Here is a 26,256-nt window from a genome sequence, read left to right as displayed (position 1 = left end):
GGAGCAACGTGAAGACTTCATGGAGGTCCTGAGTGAGGGGATGCTGGTGGCCAACCAGATAATCAGCGCGGCTGCGGACTCTTCCCTGTTGGCTGCTCACGGGTTCTGCCACAGGATCAACCAACGGCGCCACGCCTGGCTCCGGCTGACGTCCCTGAAACCGGACGCGCAGCAGAGGGTGGCCAATCTGCCGTTTTCCGGGGAGACCCTCTTCGGGAAGCACGCAGATGATGAAATGGCCCGCATGAAGGCGGAGGCCGAAACACTGACGGCGGTGGGCCTGGAAAAGCCCAAGGAAACCAAGAAGCAGTACCGCCCGTTCCAACGGCGGTTCGGAGGGCAAGGCCGAGGCCGGGGACAGGCTTCGGGGCACTCGCAGCAGCAGCAGCCATTCCGTAAGCCGTTCCAGAAGCGGCAGAAGGGCAGAGGAGGCCAGCAGTCGGCTTCGGCGCCCAAGGGCCAGGCAGGGCCTAGGCCCTAGGAACTTACTTCCCCCGGATCCGTTACCCACTCCGGTAGGGGGAAGCATCCAACTTTTTCTGGCAGAGTGGAGAAAAATTACTCAGGACGAGTGGGTGCTGAATATTGTTTGCAATGGATACAGTCTTCGGTTCACCTGCCCTCCTCCAGCGATTTCCCCCGGTCAGCTCGCAGTTTCAGCTGCGCGAGCTTCAGGCGGAGGCGGATATCCTGTTGAGGAAAAGGGCGATAGAGGACGTACCTCTGTCTCAGAGAGGAAGAGGTCTGTACTCCCGGTTCTTTCTGGTTCGCAAGAAGGACAAGAACGAGTTCAGGCCCATTCTGGATTTGCGACAGGCAAACAAGTGGATTCGCAGAGAAAAGTTCTGCATGCTGTCGTTGCACCAGATCTACCCTCAGTTGCAACAGGGAGACTGGCTTTGCGCGATAGACCTACAGGATGCTTACTTCCATGTGCCCACTGCACACAAACACAGGAAGTTCCTGCGGTTCCAAGTCGGCACCGATCACTATCAATACACAGTACTCCCATTCGGACTGAAGTCTGCACCAAGGACATTCTCGAAGTGCATGGCGGTGGTAGCGGCACACCTGCGGAAGAACAAGGTGTTCGTCTACCCGTACTTGGACGATTGGCTGATCAAGGCATCCTCCTTCTCGGAAGCGCGAGCACACTTCCGGAAGACGTGCGTTCTCTTGAACAAGCTGGGGTTGCACATCAACATGGCCAAGTCTGTCCCGACTCCGGTCCAATGCATACAGTACTTGGGAGCCTCCATCAATACGCTGTCAGCAAGCGTGTCTCCTTCGGAAGAGCGACGATTATCACTCCTTCGGAAGGCTCAGGCTCTTATGTCGACTCCATCTACAACAGTGAGGACGGTGTCTTCTCTACTGGGATCGATGGCCTCTTGTATCTTCCTGACGCCGCACGCACGGCTGCACATGAGACCGCTGCAGGAGTGCTTGGAGGATCAGTGGGATCAGAGGAAAGGATCTTGGGACGACAAGATTCGCCTGTCGCGGCATGCTCTTCAGTCCCTGAAGTGGTGGTGTTCGGCGGAGAATCTCCTCAGAGGGGTTCCCTTTCACAAGGACATTCCCACGCAGACTGTCGTGACGGATGCGTCTCTTCTGGGATGGGGAGCGCACTCCGGGACTCTACAGATTCAAGGCACGTGGTCACCGATGGAGGCCACGTATCACATCAATTTCCTGGAACTCAGGGCTGTTCACTTGGCGCTGAAGGCCTTTCTTCCGTCCTTCCAGACCAACTCTCTGCTTGTACAGACGGACAATACCACCACGATGTATTACCTCAACAAGCAGGGGGGCTCGAGATCGCGCACTCTGTCGCAGGAGGCGCAAGCGATCTGGCACTGGCTCCTAGCCAGAGGACTGACGATAACGGCCACCCATCTACCAGGTGTGCAGAATGTTCAGGCAGACGCACTGAGCAGACTGCTTCAGGAAAACCACGAATGGGTCATAAACGACGAAGTACTAGGAGAAGTCTTCGCAAGGTGGGGAACTCCAGACGTAGATTTGTTCGCCACCGCCGAAAACAGCAAGTGCAGAGACTTCGCCTCCAGGTACTTCCAGCAGGGGACGCTGGGGAATGCGTTATGGATCGACTGGACGAACGGCTTTCTGTACGCCTTCCCTCCCATTCCCCTGATTCCGGCGGTGCTCATCAAGCTAGCCCGGTCCAGGGCTCGGATGATCCTCATCGCCCCGGAGTGGCCCAGGCAGTGGTGGTTCACGGACCTACTTCACCGGTCTCTCCTTCCTCACATCCGGTTGCCGTGCAGGCCGGACCTTCTCACGAAGTTCGGGGGACGGATGTTGCACCCCAACCTCTCGTCTTTGAGTTTGGCGGCATGGCTCCTGAGATAGTGCAATATGGCCATCTGAATCTGCCCGACGATTGCATGGACATACTGAAGGAGTCCAAGAGACCTTCCACTCGGACTTCATACGCTTACAAGTGGAAGAGGTTTTGTATCTGGTGCCAGTCTAAGAACCATGATCCTACGACCTGTAAGGAAGATGTCATCCTTCCTTACCTTTTACATTTGGCGCAGTCTGGCCTTAATGTGCATTCCATTAAGGTTCATCTGGCTGCATTGACTGCCTACAGGAAATGCCCTTCACAGACTTCCTTTTTCCAGATCCCCGTGATCAAAGATTTTCTGGAAGGATTGAAGAAAGTATTCCCTCCTGTCAGGCTTCCCTCGCCTTCATGGGAATTGAATGTGGTGCTGTCCAGATTGATGAAGGAACCTTTTGAACCTATTCATAAGGCTTCGTTACAGCACCTGTCCTGGAAGGCGGCGTTCCTCGTGGCCATTACATCGGCCCGCAGGGTAAGTGAAATTCAGGCGTTGTGTTGTAATGAACCTTATACTGTATTTCATGCTGCTAAGGTTGTTATGCGTACTCACCCTAAATTTCTTCCCAAGGTTATTTCTGACTTTCATGTCAACCAGACTATAACTTTACCTACGTTCTTTCAGAACCCTTCATCCCCAGCGGAGAGGACTCTCCATTCTCTGGATGTTAGGAGGGTGTTGAAATTTTATCTGGATAAAACCAAAGATATCCGTAGGTCTGACCAGTTGTTTATCAATTATGGATCGGTCAGGACAGGTCTTGCGACCTCTAAGCAGTCCATCTCTAGGTGGATTGTGTCCTGCATACAATTGTGTTATCAGAAAGCTAATAAGACCTTAGGAGGTAAGCCTAAGGCTCATTCCACCAGGGGCAAAGCTGCCACGACGGCTCTGCTCCGTAACGTGCCGATTGCTGAAATCTGCAAGGCAGCCACTTGGAAGTCGGTTCATACCTTTGCTAAACATTACTGCCTGGACACTGACGCCAGGGCAGACGCTCAGGTTAGACAGGCTTCGCTGCGGAATTTGTTCGCACAATAGTGGCATTATGTACTTATTCTCCACCACCGCTTAGTTGTGGGGATGGGCTTGCCATTCTATTCACTAGATTATGACTATACACAGAGATCCCCTACTACAGAAGGAGTAGTTTCTGTCCTGTAACTCCAGTTCTGTAGTAGGGGTATCTCTGTTATAGTCATAAGCGCCCTCCCTCCTCCCTGGTGGAGAATTCTTCATGTGAACAATGCGGCAGGTCTGGCGTTTTGTACGCCTTCAAAAAGAACTGAAAGTAAGTTGGACCTGCTATGCATTCTGGGATACTGGGAGAAGTCTGGAAAGTTCTCTTAAAGGCACAGTATCCTATTTAAGCCACATAATGGCAGCCTATGGGGCTTGTCTGTCCCTACCTTCCTCTCTATCATTCCTGAGTCTGGGACTGGGGGAGGCAGTTTTCTCTATGGTAGAAACTGGCAGGCTGGGCTGTGTGTGGTGATTTTTGGTGGAATTTCTAGTTGAAGTACTGGACAGTGTAGCCTGTGGATATAGGCTGCATTATTTGTCTTTAAATTCTCTCTTAAGTGTCTTTGCAGTTTCTGCATGATTTTGACAACTTAAGAGATTATTTTTGATTGCCGGGGTCCACGCACATGGGCGGGACTATTCACTAGATTATGACTATAACAGAGATACCCCTACTACAGAACTGGAGTTACAGGACAGAAACTACTCCTTGCCAATCATCAGAACGCAAAATGCAAAGAATTCGCATCCAGGTACCCACACCAAAGGTCCCAGGGCAATGCACTGTGGATAAATTGGTCCAACAAATTTGCTTACGCGTTCCCTCCTCTACCACTAATTCCATTACTGGTTCGGAAACTACAGCAACACTCAATGACAATGATACTAGTGGCACCCACGTGGGCAAGACAGCCGTGGTTCACCACGCTGCTACAACTCTCACAAGTACCACATCAAAAGCTAAGGTTATTACCCATGCATCTTACACAGAACCATGGAGAAATAATGCACCCAGATCCCAAACAACTGAACCTAGCGATCTGGCTCCTGAGGTCATAGAGTTTGGGTATTTAGATTTACCACCAGAATGCATGGAAATCATTAAGCAAGCAAGACGTCCTACCACCAGAGCATGCTATGCAGCAAAATGGAAGAGGTTTGCTATACACTGTAACAGTAAGCACATCAACCCTCTGGACGCATCCACTAAACAAATCATTTGCTATTTATTACACTTACAGCAATGTAACCTAGCATATACCTCTATCAGAGTTCATCTCGCAGCTATAGCGGCGTACCTACAAAACAGGCAACATCTGTCACTGTTTAAGGTACCAGCAATTAAAGCTTTCATGGAAGGACTCAAAAGAGTCATTCCACCAAGAAGACCACCTTCCCCAGTCTGGAATCTCAACATAGTGCTTACCAGACTAATGGGGCCACCCTTTGAACCTATGCATAGGTGTGAAATACAATTCCTCACATGGAAGGTGGCCTTCCTCATAGCTATCACGTCACTTAGAAGAGTAAGTGAACTGCAGGCTTTTACGATTCAAGAACCATTTATGCAGCTACACCAAAATAAAGTGGTTCTTAGAACAAACCCAAAATTCTTACCGAAGGTTATTTCAGCATTCCACATCAATCAGTGGGTGGAATTACCGGTTTTCTTTCCAAAACCACAAACAGTAGCTGAAAGAGCCCTACATACACTGGACGTTAGAAGGGCCATATTGTACTATATAGAAAGAACACAAACTTTCAGAAAGACAAAACAGCTATTTGTTGCATTTTCTCCTACACATAAAGGCACTCCCATCTCCAAAGCGGGCATTGCCAGATGGATTGTAAAATGCATTCAAATATGCTACTTAAAGGCAAAGAGAACATTAACTGTTCCTCCTAGAGCTCACTCTACACGTAAACTAGGAGCATCTATGGCATTTCTGGGAAACATTCCACTAGATGACATATGCAAAGCGGCTACCTGGGTTACACCGCACACCTTCACAAAACACTATTGTGTAGATGTGCACACAACACAACAAGCTAGAGTGGGACAAGCAGTATTAAAAACATTGTTTCAGACAGTTGCAACAGACACGGGCGACCACCGCTAGGGAGAGAACTGCTGTATAGTCTATTCATAATGTACCATCTGCAGCCCATATGCCTCGAACGGAATATGCTACTTACCAGTATGCATCTGTTCTTGGCATAGAGGGCTGCAGAGTGGTACATGCCCTCCCAGCCTCCCCGGAAACCTGTGTCTGTTCCAACATTATCTTATTTAGATACACTTACATGGGCACTCTTATCTGTATTCTACTATACTACTCCATCTAACCCTACTATGGCAAAACAATCTAAGGATGGAGCCGATGCCCATGCGCACTACCAACCAAGGGAGGAGTCACCAAGATACAAAAGACTCTCCAAGAGAAAAACAAAGTGCAATCATCCGAGCCCAACACCAGATGGCGATCTATTCATAATGTACCACTCTGCAGCCCTCTATGCCAAGAACAGATGCATACTGGTAAGTAGCATATTCCTTATATGCGGGAGCACCCCCGCATGATCGGCACCCAACCACGGGTGGAGAGTGTGAGAGCGATTGATTCCGACACGTACCACCTCCACTCCTCTTTGGGTCGGTGCGAGTTCTGGGTGTCGGAGCACAGCTTTTAAATGTTTTGAAATACCATGGGCTCGTTCACACATAGAAACTGTGACGTCATGAGTGATTTAATATGTGGGACTACAAGTAGTGCATTGCGGGGAGTTCTACTTCGCTCAGGTAACTTTAACTTCTGAATTTCTCTAGCTTTTTACATGTGAAATCAGCCTAACTATAACGTCTGTGTCTACCCTCTGCTCTCTGGAGCACTCTTATTATTCAGAGTTCACTTTAATTAACTATATACAGGGGAACCATTTGCATACCTAAAAAAAATAGCTATCTGTAGCTAAGACCGCCCATCTCCAGACCTAAAGATGTTTCTCAGGGTTAATATTTTTCTCTTTACTTAAAGCCTTATGACATTTGTGGTGCAAGTTCAGGGATCAAGCTTGGCTGTCTGTGAATGAAATGCACTGGTGAGATACATTTTTTTATTGTATAGAACAACATTCATTTATTATTGCCACACTTTTTCTGTACAGGATGATGCACGCCAGCTTTTTGTACTTGCTGGAGCAGCAGAGGAAGGCTTTATGACTGCAGAACTGGCAGGAGTCATCAAGAGGTTGTGGAAAGATAGTGGCGTACAAGCTTGTTTTAACAGATCCAGAGAGTATCAGCTCAATGATTCTGCAGCATAGTAAGTTTAATCTCTAGTTTTCCAAGTATGTACCATAATACAAATGACTTGTGAAAAATGAACTAGTAATGTTGCAGGGTACATGGGGTCCTGGTTTGTGGCTGGACACGGAGTTGATTCACGTGGTTAATTCCTATATTTTTGCTTTCTGTTTTTAGGCAAATATAAGTTTGGTACTCGGATTTTCCTCCCAATGACTATCATTAACCTTAATCTGAGGATATCCCGTCCTTTTATTTGATTTTTAAAATGCACATACCGATTCATATTTTTTTTATGCATCTTTCAGTTGTAATTAGTATGTGTTTTTCTTTTTTTTTTTTTTTTTTAGGCTTTTTGTATATTTTTTAACACGTTGACGGTGGTGCGAATTCTGTGGTGCTGGCATTCTGATCAGTGGGCGGGGTTCGGACAGCCTCCGGCCGTCCTCCGCACACGCCCACCTCACGTGGGACGGCGGGGCGCCGTCCGCAGCATCAAAGGGGTTAAATAAAGTAATTATAATTCGGGATCCCGATTTTATGGTATTTATATTTTTAACATTTCCATCTGTATGTCGATCTATTTATTTTATGGCCATGCTGTTGGTATTCATCCATATTTATTTTGTGAACAGATGAGGTGATAACTTGTTTAGTTCTGCATTTACTTAACGGATAAACGTGTTCTCATACTTTGATGCTGGTCAGGTTTAAGCACATTACACAGCCAAACATCATCATCAACCCACATAAAAAAATAGTATATTGGCACATATACATGTTAAGTTTATTAATTTAAGCACATCTCATTGCGCTGTGCAACTAACTCCCCATGCTGCCAATATGTACAGCTATTGGCCATGTTGGCAGTATATACAGCTATTGGTATGAAAGTTTTTCATTTCGGCATGGTTAGTCACTCAAAAGAAGCCAAATTGTCTTTATTTAAAAAAAAAAGGAAAAATATAGACATACAAGAAAGGCTGTTTTCTGTCTGTATTTATCTGTAAAAATCGGTTCAAATGGAAAACGGGGAGCCCTAATTATAATATGTAGTTTGACATGACAGTGATACGCTGAAAGTAACTATTCTTCATTGAATGCATAGTGTAAGACCTATGTAACCTAGTGGGCAAAAGTTCTTAAACCTTTGCTAGGATTGCTTGCATTTCAGTGTTTGAGTGTTGCAATGCACCAGCATTTCGCCTCCTGGTTACTACAGAGCTTTAGTTAAAGATAGAATTGTTTTTGCAGTGTTGGACATTCCCTATTGAGTTCCTGCCTCATGAGTAAGGTGTTAGGACTTAAATGTATAAACATAAGGCCTAGTTCTTACCAAGATGACGCCTTAACAGGCAGACGTTACTACTTGCCAGGACCAGAAGAATTTCCTCATTTAACTTAAGCTTGCACCCACCGGAAAACTGGACTAGACAAACTAGAAAACCCAAAGGACAAGTGCTATGGTGTCTTACACTCCCTTGCTCCAATCCCTGCATAAGCACAGCTACTTGTTCTCAGTGACACCATACGAACTGAGCATGCCGTGTACTTTCCAAATAGCCCATACTACTTGTGTGCACTTTCTCTATATCCACATACCAAATCTATAATCCGAAGTGTCTTCGCCCACTACCTTCTCTCTTTTTTGTTATAAAATGTTATTATTCTAAACATGTGAGCCAAGAGACTGGGGACTAAAGGCAGACCCCTTAAGTCCACACAGATCTGCGTATTCTTACACATAATTGTCAATGTTTGCTAACCATACCAGTTGACAATGTTAAATTTGTGTTTCCCTACATTAAATCCAAGGGCCCCATATTCTCATGTTTTCTCGCGCACTGCTTCGTTATCTAGCATTGTTCAGCTACTCTACAGCAATTCAGGCCATTTATCAATACTTTCACTTCTAGCAATTCACTGGGGACCAGCAAAACCTTGAATGTCAGTTTGACTACCAAAAAATCCACTCCCACCAGGGTACGTTGCCGGCCACTCTTCATCACAGTATGCCAAGACGCAGCAGCTAAAAAATGTTGAACTTTCAACTCTGGTTCTCACACAGGACATTAACTCTACTGATATTGACCGGATATGACCGCTACTCTTGCACCCATGCACTCTCTTGTGGCTGAATAGTTGCAGCCATAGTAAATCTAAGAACACATGGGGAGCTAGTGTGAAGATTGCATTCTCAGTCAGTAAATGGTGTGTGCTTTCACGCAAACAAGATCTTGTTGAACAGGACACATGTCCTAGTTTTGTTCATTTTTTTGACAAGTATATGCTTAACTTGTGTTGCTTCCCTGCAATAAAGTCTAGTAGCATATAAGGCCGCCAAACATGATAGAAATCTGGTCTCTGAAGACTATAGATCAATATTCCGTCTTTCATTCTTATTTTGTCTTTAACCGCATCGCTGCGGCGGCTTTTCCCGCTGTGTGCTGCATTTTTTAAATTACCGCGTTACATGACGAGCTCAGCTCGTCAGCACACGGCAGGTAAGCCTGATGACGAGCTGAGCTCGTCATCAGCATCAAAGTGGTTAAAGACTACTGTGGGGAGGTGGTGGGGCGGAGTGTTCAAGAAAATTAGAAAGCTCATCTGCTGGAATTTTGCAGAAAAAATACATGCAAGCTGGACATTCACTTGTGACAAAACACACTGTTAATTATGACCATGATGCTAGAAGGCTATTCATTTGTAGGGTGGTGAGGGAGTAGTTGTGGATGAGGGGGCAATGAAGAGACAAAATAACCTTGATGCATGTGATGTCTTGCATTGAAAATCTATTTTATCCTGGTCAAATAGTCATTCAGATTCCACCATACCATAAATCTGGAGACCCGAGGGTTGTTGGGTACCTCTAAATAGCTCAAACTAAGATAAATTGACTTTATTCATATTTTTGAATCAACCCATGAGTCTGTGTACTTTTTTATCAATAGTTAAAATATTGTGGAGTTTCTCTCAGAAGAAAGTTTCTTCCTCTAACTAGTTTTTTCATGGGTAACCATTGAATTAATAAATTATATCTCTGTACATTTGATGGTGAGGAAATTAAAGGAAGCTGTTGCTGTAGGCATATTGTCTCTTATCCAGGAAATACTTTGTTGTCACTTAAATGCTGCTGTAAGTCACCTGAGTCTTTTTGCACCACAGTAGCATGTGATCTCTAGTTTTTCTTCCCAAAAACACAAGTGTCTTCTCTATTTTGTCATGGGGCAGTTTAGTTTCCCTTGACATCTAACATTTGTCTACCTTTAAATATTTTTCACTGTAGGTCAGATTCTTTTGTTTTTGCATTTACTCTTTTCTCTATTTCCCAATATCCAGGGAATTATTTCCTATCATTAATATATATTTCGTACTGCTGGGACAAAGTTGTCCCAGCCATTAGCACTAGTCCTTTCCACAGAGATGATGGACACTCCCCTCCTTTTCACTTTGCTCTTGTGACTCTATGAGCATTGGTTCAGTGAGTCGAGAGCCTCCTTTCTGCAGTGCTCTTCCTGTCACTCAACCTATAGCGGCTAGTCCTGCTCCTGTCAAGTCCTGAACCATCAGTATCACTTCTTCCCTGGTTCAGGGGTGACATGAGCGGACAATGGTAGCCTGGCTGACTAGTGGCAAGTCTCCAAAAAAAAAGTAAGACTACTACTATAAATTTTGTGAAAGCTTTTCTGTCTGATATGATCCTCATGACTGGGTATTCAACATAAGTCCAATCCATCAATCTGGATTTAGAACAGGTTATTATTATAACAGTCAATTTCAGACTCTTGGTGAACAAGCCCCTAAAAAAACAGCCATTATATGTTATATTGATAACTCCCAAGCCTTTAATAAAGTTAAATTGAAAATAACTTTGGGATAATCTAACAAAATGTGGCATTAATTGTTCTTTAGTATACTTCCAGATGTCTTTACGTGGCAAAATGTGGCTTCAGATAAACTCGCTAGAGGAGTCATCTCCAAAGATAAACACTGCATATGGTTTAAAACAAGGATGTGTTCTGGCTGCTAATTTTGTTCCCTGTAAATAGCTGAACTTCCTTCCTTTTTGGATCTCCCATATGGCTTAGTTCCAATTCTCTCCGCTATTTTTCTTGCACCAATGACGTTGTACGTGGAGTGGTGTGGCTCACTGGTTAGAGGCGGCAGACCCAGAAGCAGAGAACGGCCTAGGACCAGGGTTCAATTCCCGACGCGGCAGGGTCGTGAACCAGTGTCAGAGGACTCGATAATTCTCGCCTCGGTGCCTACTCTAACCAGGGATCACACTCTGCAACTCTGGGCATTAGCTTGCCTCATCTCCACAACGGCCCCCCACAAACGCCGGGGATGCCTGGTTTCACCTTGGAGATATCCAGGAGGAAACATCTCACAGGGAAAGCCAGGACGGGTTCCCCAGCGGTCTATAGCGCCAGGACGCCTCCGGGTAGCAGTGCGCTTTATAAGAAACACACATTTACTATTCTCATCAACCCCAAGAGGTCTGAATGATCTGTAAATCAATTGGAATAAGACCAAAATGATGTAGTTTGGTAAAGCAAAAACTGCGATGAGGCCAAAACTTGGTGACAACATTAAGTGAAACACTACTACTATTTGGGTATAATAGACCAAATATTTAACTTGGACAGAACACATCTGATGCAAGAACAGAGGCACATCTCCTCCTCACTTTCATTAAAGAAATTCTGCAAAACATCCGGAGGTCAGACCATTCATCAGCCCATAGAGGTGATCAACAGCAAGATTATTCTATCTCTCCATGCTTCTTTTGTCTTTAAATTCTACATAAACTAAATAAGGTTTCTGCTGGGTTGTCGCAGCTCTGCCCCACACAGTAAAATGCGACTGGAGCTATCTTCAATATCATTATTTGCTGGACCTATCAAGATGGCCTTACTGTTTGTGTGTCTGTCTGGATATGTGTTTCCGCCAAGGAAGACTAACATATCTTGTATACAAAGAGCTGTTAATGACGTGTGAATCTTCAACATCATTGAGTCTCGCAGAAGTAGATCACTCTGTGATGGAAAATAACCTACCCTTACTTCCATGTCTTGCCACACTCTGCTCGCAAAGCCCTCCTAACTAGGCAGACCTCTGGGAAGAAGAAGAAGAGGTTGATATGACTATCTCCGTTTTATCTGTGCTGACTATACCATCTATACGTATTAAAATATAAATCAGGATTGTTTGACATGCACGTTAGACCCAGTTTGCAAGAACCATATGAGATTTCTTCTCATGCAGATTCTGATCTAGTTTGAAGGCTCTTGTAACACTTAAGTCTGCCTTCAAAATCCGGTTGGGTCTGGTTAGAGGAACAAGTCTATAGCGCATATTTGTCCAGATCTAAAATTAATGGACTCCAGTATCAGCAGACTGGCTTCTTAAAGGAACTGTAGAAAGGTGCATGAAGCAATTGGATACTTTTTTTTCATTTAAAGACAGTCAGTTCATTGGGAAGTAGACCATCTTTGGACCTTGCATATTATCTTTTGAAATATGCGATGGCAGTATGTTTGTTATTTTAAATTATCTATGAAGGGCACTAGCTTTTATTAAGGATTTTATTATTGTAATTGATATTTTATTGTTTCTATACAATACATATTTTAATTTGTATTCTTAGAAGAGTGTGGTAATTTCTCAGGTCCTGGCTATCAGGATGACATTGAGGAAATGCAAAAGGGACAAGGTCTTGGAGCTGAAACTCCAGCTGGCAAGGTGTATTGGTCCCTGCACCTTTCACATTATGATTAGGAAAAATAAACACAACGGCTGTCCAAGGTTCAGCACTTCAATCCCTGTTGCTTTTAGAATAGGTGTCCTGTGCATCTACTGCCAGCACTCACCGTCGTTGAGCGCCACTGTTGCGCAAAGATTCTTTGGCATGGAAGGAGAACCAGAAATATATTCTCGAACAAATTGAGTCCATCAATCTTCTTTATTCAAAACTATATTAAAAACGACACTCCACCAACTCGTTTCCTTCCTTTTGCATAGAAACTTCGTCAGGGCTTCATCGGGGCTTAATGAGTAATGTCGGGTGTTCACAAGGGAACCTAACCCTGTGCAGCAGTATAATGCAGGTGTTCAATTCACATTGAAGGGAAAATGTATCAAATCCTAGCTTGAATTCCTAATAAATAATGCTGAGTGTTCCCAAAAGATCCATTTAATGTTGGATGATTACTACCGATGCGACAAAATCCTAGGACGTCTAGGTATATAAGTGTACAGATAAGACAGGCCAGTTGTCAAGAAGGAGCAGTAGGAGAGGATTAGCAAAGTTGTATAAAAAGTATATTTTTATTTAGTATATTTAAAAATCATATTAGAAATGACCGAAGGTCAAAACAATATTGATGGGTGTTAAAATATCTTTGTCAAAATTACATACAATAATCATAAAGAATTAACATAAAATTCATAATACATAAAATAAAGGAATATATTAACAAAAGCATACAGATAATCACAACAATAATAAAACAAGCATAAGAACTCTACGCGCGTTTCGGCAGGGAACCGCCTTCTTCAGGAGACACAATTTTAATTCCTGAAACACAATTATAAAAGAATATCTGTTATCTAGACATTAATAAAGATTATAACGACAACGTATACAATTATTATTACTAATATATTTTAAAAAAACCAACTGGCCTGTCTTATCTGTCACTTATATACCTAGACGTCCTAGGATTTTTTCGCATCTGTTGCTACCCTGCCCTAGGAGTCTATAGATTGTCACTACCCAGGGGGTCCTTGCTATTCTCGGATGATTACTACCGTACATGCAAAAGGGGGAGAAAGAGGTATTCACTGCTAGGTCGCCCTCCAAAGACGTTTCATGAAATACAGAGCCCAAGGTATTGGGTTCTAAGACCTAGCTTGTGACAAGGCTACTGGCCATTGTGGTCAGAAAATACCCAAAAGAAAGAGAAAATTTCTTGAGTCCCCTCACTCACCGGGTTTCCCCACGGTGACATGCTTCATCATTGGGGCCATCCCAGTTCTCTACGAACTAGGGCGTGCCACGACTTGCAAAATACATAGGAGCACTATATTGTGAAGGACTATGTGTGGTGCAATGTCAGGTGGAGTGGATGTAAGTGATTTTAAAAATACTGTACTAGTGGGCCTAAGCAATTTTATTCCTGCTCCTAGGTTGGTATGGTTAAAAATGGGGTAGGACACTGTATGCCAGTCTGTAATGGAGATGGAATCAGTGTTTGGTGGACACGTTTCAAGCTTCCCCTAGCTTTTCTTCAGGACCACACAGGGACCAGCCCTGTGTTTGCCACTCCTATTTGAACCCCAATAGAAAAACAAATATTAAAGGATAAAGAGAAGGTGAACGCTGCTACTAATAAAAGCATGCGTAAAAATACATACGATTCCTAGTCTTCGCAGTATATCTGTAATCTAATAAGGAAAAACATTAGAAATAAAAAACCCCCTCATCAGAGTGGGGGTACACAACTTCCTTCATGCTGCATGCAAAATATGGGTGGTTGTTTGCTCCAAATAGGTGCGTGCAAGGTCCAGTGATTGTGCCTAGAGAATAATGCACATGGTGGTCTGTGGCGTGAATTCACACAGAAAAACAGCACAGGACTTGATATAAAAGTATAAACACACACACACATTAATTTAACACACACGACAGAAAAATAGTTAGTTCCTGAATAGTTACTTGTCAATGTGCCTAATCGCACTTCATGGTCTCTTGGGGGGGGGGGGGGGATTGGGGGTTTGAGGGATAATCCTATCGTGTAAGGATGAAAGGAAAAACATAATGGCGGTTTTTGTTTTTCGTTTTTCAGAAAGACTCTAAGTGCTATTTAAGAGCTATTCCAGACTCGTTAAGATCTTTTTGTGACGTGGGACCTGTAAGGAGAGAAAGTTGAAAGTTAACTTACTTCAGACTAGGGGACGCCGCGCCGGAACACCTACTCTGCTTCCTCGCCCGACCGCATCTTAGCGTGTCTATGGCGAGGGACGCTTAAACCACTTCCGTGTTTCGTCTTGCCGGGTGTGGCTCTTGGCAAGGCTAGACCGTGCTGGTATTATTAAAATGGCCGCCTATGGGCAAGTGTGGCGGCCATGTTGTATTGGGTCCCCGCGTTTAAACATAGTATGGTTAGACTTATAAAGGAAAAGTAAAGTCTGTTATTAACGGTTTCACAGAGATTTTTAAATTTGTCACTGGACCCAATCATAATTCCTGGAGATTAGTTTGTCATTCATAGGAGAGTTACACCCTCTATAATTAACAGGAGTATTGGTTATTATAAGAGGTTTATTGTGAATGAGGTAAGCTAAGTATCGGTGTGAAGAGGTCGGAATCCAGATCTGTTCGATCCAGATATGCTCATAATCATTCCATTACAGGTGGATGTAACAAGCATACCGTGGGGTGGGATTTTGTAACACGGTCATTATGATATGTAAGGTACTTTAGAATAGAACAGTTGCGTTTGCGGTACGCATGTGTCTGTCTAACCAGTACTTTTATGTTTATTTTGTTCAGCAGGATGAAAATCACATTTAGTTTAGAAAAACAATAATGTCCCAATCTATGATGAGTGCCAAGTCACTGGGACTGAGCCCTGAGTTATTTAGGGGCTGAAGGCGCCCCAAGGTATGTCATCGTTCAGGCCTTGTGTATCCATGTGGAATCTGAACACCCACCGCTGTTCACGTAGTGTCCTTTCAAGGTTATTCTTGTTCTTGATGTTCTCTAACACCACCCACCTGAGGTCGTTGGGTGTATGTTGTTTTTCCATGAAGTGGCTCGTCATTCGTGTGGTTGCACGTTTGCATCGGATGTTACTTCTATGTTCCACAATGCGAGTGCTCGCTTTTCTTGTCGTCATTCCCACGTAATGTAAATTGCAAGTGATCAAGTAGATCACTCCAGTGGTATGGCAGTTGGTAAACTGGCGTAGTTCCCAAGTAGTATTGTTAAAAGAAACTTGTTTTGTGGCTGTAGTTAAGTGGCACACACTGCAGTTACTGCAGGGGTAGTTGCCTTTTGGTAGAGGGTGTAACCTGTGAGTGTTTTCTGTAATCCTCGGGCGTGTGTACTAGATGATTTTTCAGATTCATACCACATCTGTGACTGAACATTGGTGTGGATATATTAAGTATTTTCCAGTGTTTTTTCACTATCTTAGTGACTTGGTCAGATGCTGTATTAAATGTGGTGATGCATATTGGTCGCCTGGTTTCTGTTTCTCTGGTCGTTTTCGGTTCCAGGAGGGCCTCCCTATTGCCTGCCCTCTTTTTTTTTTTTTTTTTTTTTTTTTTTTTTTTTTTGCTTTGCTCACCAGTTTCTTTGGGTAATTTCGAGTCCTGAGTTTCTCGCTCAGGTCTTTTGCCTGTGCCATGTAGTCTTTTCTGTCTGTACAATTCCTTCTAAGTCGAAGGATTTGTCCTAATGGGAGGTTCTGTTTGAGGTGTCTGGGATGGAAACTGTCATATATTAAAAGGCAGTTTCTAGCAGTTGGTTTGTTGTGGTGGCTAGGATGCCTTGTCTGGCCCAGATATTGAGGTCTAGGAATATTAGATGAGACCTGCTCATGGTGTGGGTAAATTTCAAGTACCTATTTCAATTCAAGAACGTAGTCTATGTATCTTTTCCACATTTTGACATGTTGTATGTGGGGGTTGCTGGCATTGAGGATCTTCTGTTTCTCAAGTTGGGGAACATAAAGACCTGCCAAACTCGGCGCAAAAGTGCTGCCCATGCTCGTGCCATGTTGTTGGCGGAACAATGTCTCTTCAAAGCGAAAAAAGGTTTCTGTGTGTGCTAACCTGCAACATTCGAGCACTACATGTCTGGACGTGTGATATGGCCAATCCTCCTCGAAGAGGACTTCAAGTATTTCTAATGTCTCCTCATGGTGGAGACTGGTATAAAGACTCCCCACGTCCAGGCTGATCAATATGCTGGATGTGGGGTCAAAAGTAAGATCTTTCAGGAGACAGAGGACGGCTTTGGTATCTTGGAGGTAGGTGTCTGTTTTCTGTATGATCGGTCTCAAGAATGCGTCTGCAAACTTGGATAGAGGTTCCAAAATAGACCCTATCCCAGACACAATAGGTCTCCCTGGTGGTTTGTCTAGGTTTTTGTGGATTTTAGGACTGGTATAGAAATAGGGAGTGACTGGTTTGGTGTTTACTAAGAAGTTAGCCTCCTTTTTATTACTCAACCAGTCGTTGGTTATAGATTCCTCAATGAGAGATGAAATGGTGATCCGAAGTCGTTCAGTCGGGTCTTCATTGATGTGGACATAGTTTCTGGCATCAGCCAGTAGACTTAGGCATTCGTCTCTGTACTCCTGTGAGTTTTGAAGAACTATTGCCCCCCCCTGTCAGCTGGTTTATGGGGATAGTGTCGTCTTTGGAAAGCAGCTGTATTGCTGCACGCTCGGAGCTACTTGTGTTTTGGAACACCTTGATTGTCCTTGGGTCCAGTTCCTTCACTTCTTTCATGACTGCCTTCTCAAAGGCCAAAAGCTCGACAGGAAGATTCATAGGTGGCGGGGTAGAAGGGGATTTCTTTTTTTAACCTTGTGTCGTGGCTTTGTTTCATTTGGTTGTTTGTCCCTGAAGAACACATCCAATTTTATTTTTCTTATGAACTCTTTCAGTTCACAACAGAGCTTAAATCGGTCTTTCAAGAGGGTATGCACAAAACCCAACCCTTTTTCTAGTACTTGTAGTTGTGTTGGTGTTAATGTCACATCAGATAGGTTCACCACTAAACTGGGTTGTTGCTCGTTGATGGTTCTGGTGGTCCCATGCTGCGTGTATGGCTCCTTGCCATCTCCAGGGGTTGCGCCCATTGTAGTTGTTGTCCTTTTCTGTGTCTTACTCATTGTGTGGGTTTGCCCCGGCCTAAAAAAGGCTGGCTTTGATAGTCTTGACTTTGGTCCCAGTGTTGAAATGGTTGTTGATGGTATTCTGAGGGGGTATTGTTGTGGGCCGTAGAAAAAAGGTAGTGGAGGTCCAAATGCTTGAGGACCTGGAGAGGGTGGCCAGTTGAAAGGTTGGTTCCTCTGGTACCTTCCTGCAGTCCCTCATCCTCTTTTTGGTCTCTGATTACTGGAGCGGTTGTAGTTACTAGACGAGTCTGAACGGTCAGATCCTGACTCAGTACCTTCGCTGTCTGTTATAGCCAGGGTTCCTGCTGCTTGGTGTATAGTCATCCCTGGTGTATGGGTACACTTTCATGTGAAAATGATTTCTGATCTTTTGCCAATTTAACATTTGGTGTCTTTTAGTTCAATTTCGAACTTCGTCATTCTTGTATTTAGTTCCTCCAGTCTTTTTTTCGACTCACTGGTGCTTTGGTAAGATTTTAAGGCGAACTTGTAAGGTATAAATTCCTTTTTTGAGAGTCTCAGAGGCGTGCTGCTGTTTTAATTATCAACACTAACCAGTCCCTGGTGCAGTGCCACAATATCAGTGACCAATCTTTTTTAAATTGTTTATCTTTCTTGCAGATGAATGGTTCGTTTCTTACGATCAAGCCTCTTGGTGCCATATTGCCTCTGAGGTATTCAGCCATCATCACGCCATGAATTAAGGTCTTAATTTGAGTGCGTTTTAACTCAGTACATCCCAGCATTGGGTGGCCTCATTGTTTACTCTGTTGGGGGCCCCAGTGTGTGTTTTTCTATTAGGGTTCAAATAGGAGTGGAAAACACAGGGCTGGTCCCTGTGTGGTCCTGATGAAAAGCTAGGGGAAGCTTGAAACATGTCGACCAAACACTGATTCCATCTCCATTACAGACTGGCATACAGTGCCCTACCCCATTTTTAACCATACCAACCTAGGAGCAGGAATAACATTGTTTAGGCCCACTAGTACGGTATTTTTAAATCCCCTACATTCACTCCACCTCACATTGCACCACACATACTCCTACGTATTTCGCAAGTCGTAGCACGCCCCAGTTTGTAGAGAACTGGGATGGCCCCAATGATGAAGCATGTCACTGTGGGGAAACCCTGGTGAGTGAGGGGATTCAACAAAGTAATGTTTCTTTCTTTTGGGCTTTTTCTGACCACAATGGCCGGTAGCCTTGTCACAAGCTAGGTCTTAGAACCCAATACCTTGGGCTCTGTCTTTTATGGAATGATTACTACCACCATTTTCCAAATTCAGTACAGACCTCTCCAGCACCTGTACAACCTCCTCCTCCTACAGAATCCGTTGCCTCACCTTCTGTGTCGGCGACCAGAGTTCAACATCAGGATGCTATTCCGGTCACAGAGGAGGATAATGACGACAATGATAATGAAGGTGACCGGGAAGAGGGTGCGCTACCAGTTTCAAACACCATCTCCCACTGCTCCACCTCCTCTGGATTCTCCACCAGTTGACATATGTGGTTTTCATTTACTCATGGAAAGAGGGGCAAACAGATTCCACCTTCCTATGGCCACCAGAGAAGAGGATTGTTTCTTATGATTTTCTTTGGCAAGAAGGCCTCAAACTCATGCAAAAACCTAATTCAATTCCAGCTGTTCTACCGAGGCTGAATAAGAAATATAAAGCCCCTGCAAATTCACCTGCTTGCCTCATTTCACAACCAAAGCCTTATTCCATTATTACTCGGGCGGCAATATTCCATTATCTGCACCCCCGCACCGAGAGGGTAGATGCCTTGATGCTATTGGCAAGAAGTTTTCCACTATGGCGTCAACTACGGTTTGTGCGGCCAATTCTCTAGCTATCCTGGTCCGTTACGACCGACAAATGTGGTCAGACATATCATCCCTTGAAGATCTAATATCGGAGGCTTCTAAAGCAGAGGCATTACGAATTCTACAAGAAGGAGAAAGAATTTCCTTGTGAATTGATTGTGCTGTTGATGTATCCTCCATTGGTTTCCGTCTTTTGGCTGGTGCAGCAGTCCTCAGGCAACAGGGCTGGTTAAAGGCCACGTCCTTCCGACAGGAGGTGCAGTCAAAAATATTGGACATCCCTTACGATGGTGAATCTTTGTTTGGCCAACATATCGACTATGCCCTTCAAACAATAAAAAAAGGGTCACCGACACTGCCCGTGCTCTCGGAACTCTCCAGTTTAAAAAGTAGCCTTTTCGAGTGGAAAGGGGTCATGACTCCACATCTTCCTTTCGAGGAAACTCCAATCAGTATAGACAAGGACAACAACGCTACTCCTCCCAGAATCAGCAGTCATACACACAACCGCATTCTTTACCCTACAGACAATACAGAGGCAAATCCTCTTACAGAGGAAATGATTCCTCGAAAAAACAATGACTTTCCCCATTCACCATTCTGACTCCTCCTGCTTTTTCAAGGGTTGGAGGTCGAATCTTCCACTTATACTCCAAGTGGTCACTGATTACTACGGATCAATGGGTTCTGGATATTGTGCACAGGGGACACGCATTGGAGTTTGTACAGATTTCTCCAAATTCTCCACCAAAATGTTCCCCTCCTGCTCACCTAAAGGAACTTTTAAATCGAAATTTTATTAAGCCAGGGCGCGAAGTGGTACCAAAACTACAAAAAGGCAAAGGATTCTATTCGAGGTTCTTCCTCATACAGAATGTCAGGAGAATGGCGCCCTATTGTTGACTTACGTGCCCTGAACAAATACAGCAAAAAACGAACTTTTTGCATGTTGTCCCTTCAGCAAGTACTTCCTTTACTATCCCATAGGGAGTATATGACTTCTTTGGTTCTTCAAGATGCTTATTTTTATCTTCCCATTCTGCCAAGACATACAATTTCTCAGATTAAGAGTTGCCGGAAAATACTTTCAATTTAAGGTTCTTCCATTCTGCCTTCGTTCCACTCCTGAGTCTTTACCAAAGTCCTCGCACTGGTGGCAGCTTACCTTCGCCTACAAGGAGTGCAAATCTTTCCATACCTGAACTGCCTGCTGAAGGCACGGTTGTTCGAACAGGTATCCAAACACCCTTTTCTGCAGGTCCCTCTTCCAGTCCCTGGGCCTTACATTCAACATGGACAGGTCTTATTTTCTCCCTGCTCAAAACACTGTTGTTGAGAGCCATCCGAGACACCAAGCAAGCAAAAGCTTTTGTCGCACAAAAGAAGTCTGCAACTTCACAATCTAGCGGCCTCCCGCTGTTTAAAAGAGTACGCTTCTGTCTGACAGTTGAAATTTTTCCTAGGGATGTTGTCCTCCTGCATTCCTCTAGTCCCTCACTGCCACCTAAAAGTGAGACCCATCCAAGAGGAATTGGACAAACCATGGCCTCAAGCCTCCAGATCCTTCAACGATATGGTCAAGGTCACATCTCTGATGAAAGGAGCGCCACTGTGGTGGACTCTCGAGGAAAATGTCTCTTCAGGTCATCCATTTCCGGTGGACACTCAAAGTTTCACTCCCAACCAAATGCATCTCACGAGGGTTGGGGTTCACATCTGCAAGGATTAACAATAAAAGGAAAGTGGAACATTCATCAAAAGACCAGGCACATTAACCTGCTGGAGTTACTGGCCATTTTTCTGGCTCTTAAAGATTTCCGCACCATCATACGAGGAGCCTCCGTGTTGATCCAGACGGACAACACAACCGCGCCAAGAAACCGCTTTGTAGTCGTGCCCTTAACAAATACTTTTAAATTCAATTCAACACAACTTGCATGCACTACAAAAACAAACCAGGCGGCACAAGGTCCATCCGGTTGTCCCTTCAGGCTCAACAAATTTGGGATTGGGCGATTCAACATCACATCGTCCTCATAGCAGTGCACGTTGCGGGAGCATCGAACAATCTTGCGGATTCCCTGAGCAGGTCATCCACGACCAATCATGAGTGGGAATTAACCCCTTCCATGCTGATGACGAGCTGGGCTCGTCATGGCGTAGCCTCCTTGCACGCTGATGACGACGAGCCCAGCTCGTCACGTAAAGTGCGGTTTTAAAAAACTCAGCACAGGAGCGGAATTGCGCAAGCACGCATGCGGTTAAATCAACCCACACTGGATCACATTTTTCGATTATAGGGTCCCCCGAATCTAGATCTGTTTGCAACACATCTGAACCGCAGATGCCTGTTTTACGCAAGTTGGCTTCCCCAACCAGTCATGACAGAGTTCTTTGAAAAATGAGGAAGGAACCCTGTCGCATTATTCTGAAAGCTCCCATGTGGCCTCGACAAGTCTGGTTTACAGAACTCCTGCTCCTGTCACAGAGCGACCCGATCATTCTTCGCCCTCTTCCGAATCTTCTGACCATGAATCAGGGCCAAGTTTGCCATACCGACCCAGCATCTCTAAACTTAGCGGCTTGGAACATTGGCACTGAATGAAGCTCAAGTACGTCCTATTCATGCCAAACCAGAGTAACTTGTGCCTTTCTTTTTACACCTCGCAAAATCAGGCCTCCTTATTCTACCCTAAAAGTATTTCTAGCAGCCATCTCACGGTTTCGTCTAGATGGCTCCAACTCTCTCTACTCAAGAGTAATTCAACAATTCTTCAGAGGTCTTTTTCAGATGTTTCCACCAATTAGACTACCTCCTCCTTGGCATTTGAACATTGTATTGGCACAGCTCATGAAACCCCCGTTTAAGCCAATCCATGAAGTCGATCTCCAATACATTACTTGGAAGACTTCTCTACTTCTGGCTCTCACTTCCTCGCATCGACTCAGTGACTTACATGTGTTTACTACTAAACCGCCTTTTCTTCAAGTTAACAAGGACTGTCTTACTTCGCACCAATCCGGCCTTTATTCCAAAGGTGCCAACGGATTTTCACCTCAATGAACCAGTCGTTTTAAAAACGTTTTTCCCTAATCCTCGAACACCTGCAGAGAGGACACTTCATTCTTTAGATGTCAAGAGATGTCTAAAAGTTTACCTTCAAAGAACGGCATCTATTCGTAAGAATGATCAACTTTTTTGGGCCTACGGACGGATGCGGAAGGAACTTCCGGTCACCAAACAAACAATTGCACGCTGGATATCTACTGCAATTGCCTTTTGCCATCAACAAGCTGAAAAACCACTTACTGCAATGGTTCAACACATCTGCAGAGCTGCAACATGGTCCAACAGACTACTTTACAATACATTACTGTCTTGATGCGGCTGACAAAGCTGACACAGCTGTGGGTCAAGCAGTCCTTCGTAACCTTTTTTTAATAAGTTGAGCCTCTGTGGCTTCCCTCCTCTTTTTGTACTGGGTATTCTTATCATATTGATTCTTATGCACCTTGTATTGTTTCCGATACCATTGCTCACTACTCTTATTCAAGCATGTGAATATGAAAGACACCCCAATACTGGATAAGAACAAAAGTTACTTACCTGTAAACTGTGATTCTCCAGTATTGGTGTCTTTCATAGATTCACATGCGGCCCACTCTCCTCCCCTAAGAGGCTCTTCTACTTCTTGGCTCTGTCCCTCTTGTGCTACGAAAATCTGAGGGCCTGAGCCTCTGAGGAGAACATTCTAAGAGGGTGTTTGTGCCTGATTGGCAGGAATTCGGACCAAACACAATGACTGATATGTTATAGAAGTGACAAGTTGTCTATCTAGGAAAACTCTGTTTTTTTTCTTTCTGATATCTATATATACTTGTTATTACTACATTGCGATGTTATGTACCGTGGGTCTCCCACTTCGGGGAGTATTCATGCATGTGAATCTATGAAAGACCCAACTACTGGAGAACCACAGTTTACAGGTAAGTAACGTTTGTTATCCTCGTGTATCTATTTCATTTGGTGTAGAAAAAGTTATAAAACTCTTATTTTTATATTAGTTTTAAACTTCTCAAGAGTCGTGTCAATTACTTATTTTGCATTTTGATTATATGAAGTGTTTAACACCTGTTCCTCTAAGTAGACTGTCTGCGCTTTGCCACTCTACTAGGACTGATTGAAGGTGTAAGAGTGCACGGGGTCCAACTTTGTGTATTGTGGTAGTAATACATAAGGCGCCATACCACATAATACTTTCACCTTGCAACATTGTGCTACATTAGTTTTTCAGCAGTGGGTTTTGTGAACTTGTTTTGCTTCTCACATAAGTAGATTTTTTTTGTGCACGGGAAATCCTCATTCGACATTAGACAAAAAGTGAATTCAAGAATTTTTGTTTTTAAATAGTTTTAAATTAAATTGCCAGGACACTGTGTTACATCCCTATTGCAATAATACATTAATGATTAAAACGTTTTAAAGTGTTTTAGAAAGTAGGGAACATTATTTTAAGTTACCCACTTGCTAGATAAACTTAGCACAATGCAGGTGGTACCAGGAACTCTAGGTGAACACCCTCTCAGGATCATAGAGCTTTGTGCAAACGTAAGGGGATCCGCTACAAAGCTACTGCCTGAAAGGAGGATCTAGTATAGGCCCTCCAGGAGTATGAGAAGGAGCAAGTTAAAGCAGAACACCTCAACAGGTGAGCCTGAGACAGAGGCTCAACATGTAGGTGAAGATGAAAACTGGGATCTTGTGCACTTCCCAAGAACCCCCCTCTCTTGCAGGAAGTGGCACAGGTCACTCTAGTAGTAGACCTGTAAATAGGGCAATAGGAGTCCTTGAGGACAAGTTTGTCCAAGTCTCTGGAGGAGAGAAGAAAAGCTTGAACTGGAGCAGGGGAGACTAGCCCTAGAAGAGACAAGGGTTAATCAGCGCTTAGAGCCCAGATATGGAGGCGTCAAGTCAAGTCAAGTCATAAAATTTGTATAGCGCACTACATACCCAGAGGGTTTCAAGGCGCTTGGGAAGGGGAGGAGGATTATTTGTCAAATATCCACGTTTTAAGCTGCTTTCTGAACGCTAGGTGATTCTGGGTGAGGCGAAGGTAAGCGGGGAGTGAGTTCCATGTTTTGGCAGCCTGGTATGAAAAGGATCTGCCTCCCATGGTGGTCTTGTTGATGCGAGGTACAGTGGCGAAGGCTTGGCTGGAAGAGCGAAGTTGGCGGGAGGGGGTGTAGAAGGACAGTCGAGAGTTGAGGCAATCTAGTCCGATGTCGTAGAGTGATTTGTGTGCGTGGGTAAGCAGTCGGAAAGTGATCCTCTTATTGACGGGTAGCCAGTGGAGGTCTTTAAGGTGACCAGAGATGTGTTCGTTGCGTGGGATGTCTAATATGAGCCTGGCTGAGGCGTTTTGGATTCGTTGTAGTTTCTTCTGGAGTTTAGCGGTGGTACCTGCGTAGAGGGTGTTTCCGTAGTCCAGTCGGCTCGTGACTAGAGCATGGGTGACTGTTTTCCTTGTTTCGGAGGGGATCCAGCGAAATGTTTTTCTGAGCATGCGAAGAATGTTAAAGCAGGAAGAGGACACGGCGCTGACTTGTCTGTTCATTGAGAGTGAAGAATCCAGGATGACGCCAAGGTTCCGTGCGTGGTCTGTCGGGATGGGTGCAGTTCCGAGGGCTTCTGGCCACCAGGAGTCGTCCCATGCAGAGGGGGATTCACCTAAGATGAGGACTTCTGTTTTGTCTGAGTTCAGTTTCAGACGGCTTTGTTTCATCCATTCGGCGACTTCTTTCATTCCTTCGTGTAGGTTAGTTTTGGCGGTGCTGGGGTCCTTGGTGAGAGGATCAGTTGAGTGTCCTCCGCGTAAGAGATGATGTTGAGGTTGTGTTGGCGGGCGATGGCCGCGAGGGGGCTCATGTATACGTTGAAGAGGGTGGGGCTGAGTGAGGATCCTTGTGGTACGCCGCAGATGATTTCAGAGGCCTCTGACTTGAATGGTGGGAGGCGGACTCTCTGGGTTCTTCCGGTGAGGAACGAGGTGATCCATTCCAATGCTTTTCCTTGGATTCCGATGTTTCTGAGGCGTTGTAAAAGGGTGCTGTGGCAGACTGTGTCGAAGGCTGCAGAGAGGTCGAGGAGGATGAGGGCGACTGTGTCTCCATTGTCCAGTAGAGTTCGAATGTCGTCTGTTGCTGCGATGAGGGCGGTCTCAGTGCTGTGTTTGGCTCGGAAGCCAGATTGTGAGGGGTCGAGTGATTTGTTGGCTTCGAGGAAGGCGGCGAGCTGGTTGTTGACAGCTTTCTCGATGACTTTGGCCGGGAATGGAAGAAGCGAGATGGGGCGGTAGTTTTTGAGTTCGGTGGGGTCTGCTGTTGGTTTTTTCAGAAGGGCGGTGAGTTCAGCGTGTTTCCAATCTTCAGGGAAGGTGGCGGAGTTGAGGGAGCAGTTGATGACGTCTCGGCGGTGCGGTGCTATGACGGAGTCTGCTTTGTTGAAGATGTGGTGAGGGCATGGGTCTGTGGGGGATCCAGAGTGGATGGAATTCATCAGGCGGATGGTGTCCTCAGTGGAGATTGGGTTCCAGGCGTTAAGGGTGTTAACGGGGGGAAGATGGTCAGCAGATGGTGGGGTGGGTTGGCTTCCGGGTTGGTTGTCAAAGCTGTTGTGGATGTCAGCAATCTTGTTGTGGAAAAAAGAGGCTAGGGAATCGCAGAGGGTTTGAGAGGGGGTGATGTCGTTGGAGTTGGCCGAGGGGTTGGAAAATTCCTTGACGATGTTGAAAAGTTCCTTGCTGTTGTGGGCGT

At 44.8% G+C, this 26,256-nt stretch overlaps 1 protein-coding gene across 1 annotated transcript in view; it reads left to right on the top strand.

Annotated features, from left to right (window-relative positions):
- The window catches only part of GNAI1 (G protein subunit alpha i1), a 372,390-nt gene that overhangs the window by 187,387 nt on the left and 158,747 nt on the right, over window positions 1-26,256 (top strand). The window contains exon 4 of the mRNA XM_086919838.1: window positions 6,561-6,718. Coding sequence (XP_086775964.1) covers window positions 6,561-6,718 — 158 coding nt within the window. The remainder of the gene's footprint in view (window positions 1-6,560; window positions 6,719-26,256) is intronic.

This window comes from Lissotriton vulgaris, chromosome 1_1 (assembly GCF_964263255.1).
Source record: "Lissotriton vulgaris chromosome 1_1, aLisVul1.2, whole genome shotgun sequence".
In the NCBI taxonomy this organism is placed as follows: Eukaryota; Metazoa; Chordata; class Amphibia; order Caudata; family Salamandridae; genus Lissotriton; species Lissotriton vulgaris.
Note: the sequence above shows the minus strand (reverse complement) of the source record. Positions and strands in the feature narration are given on the sequence as shown.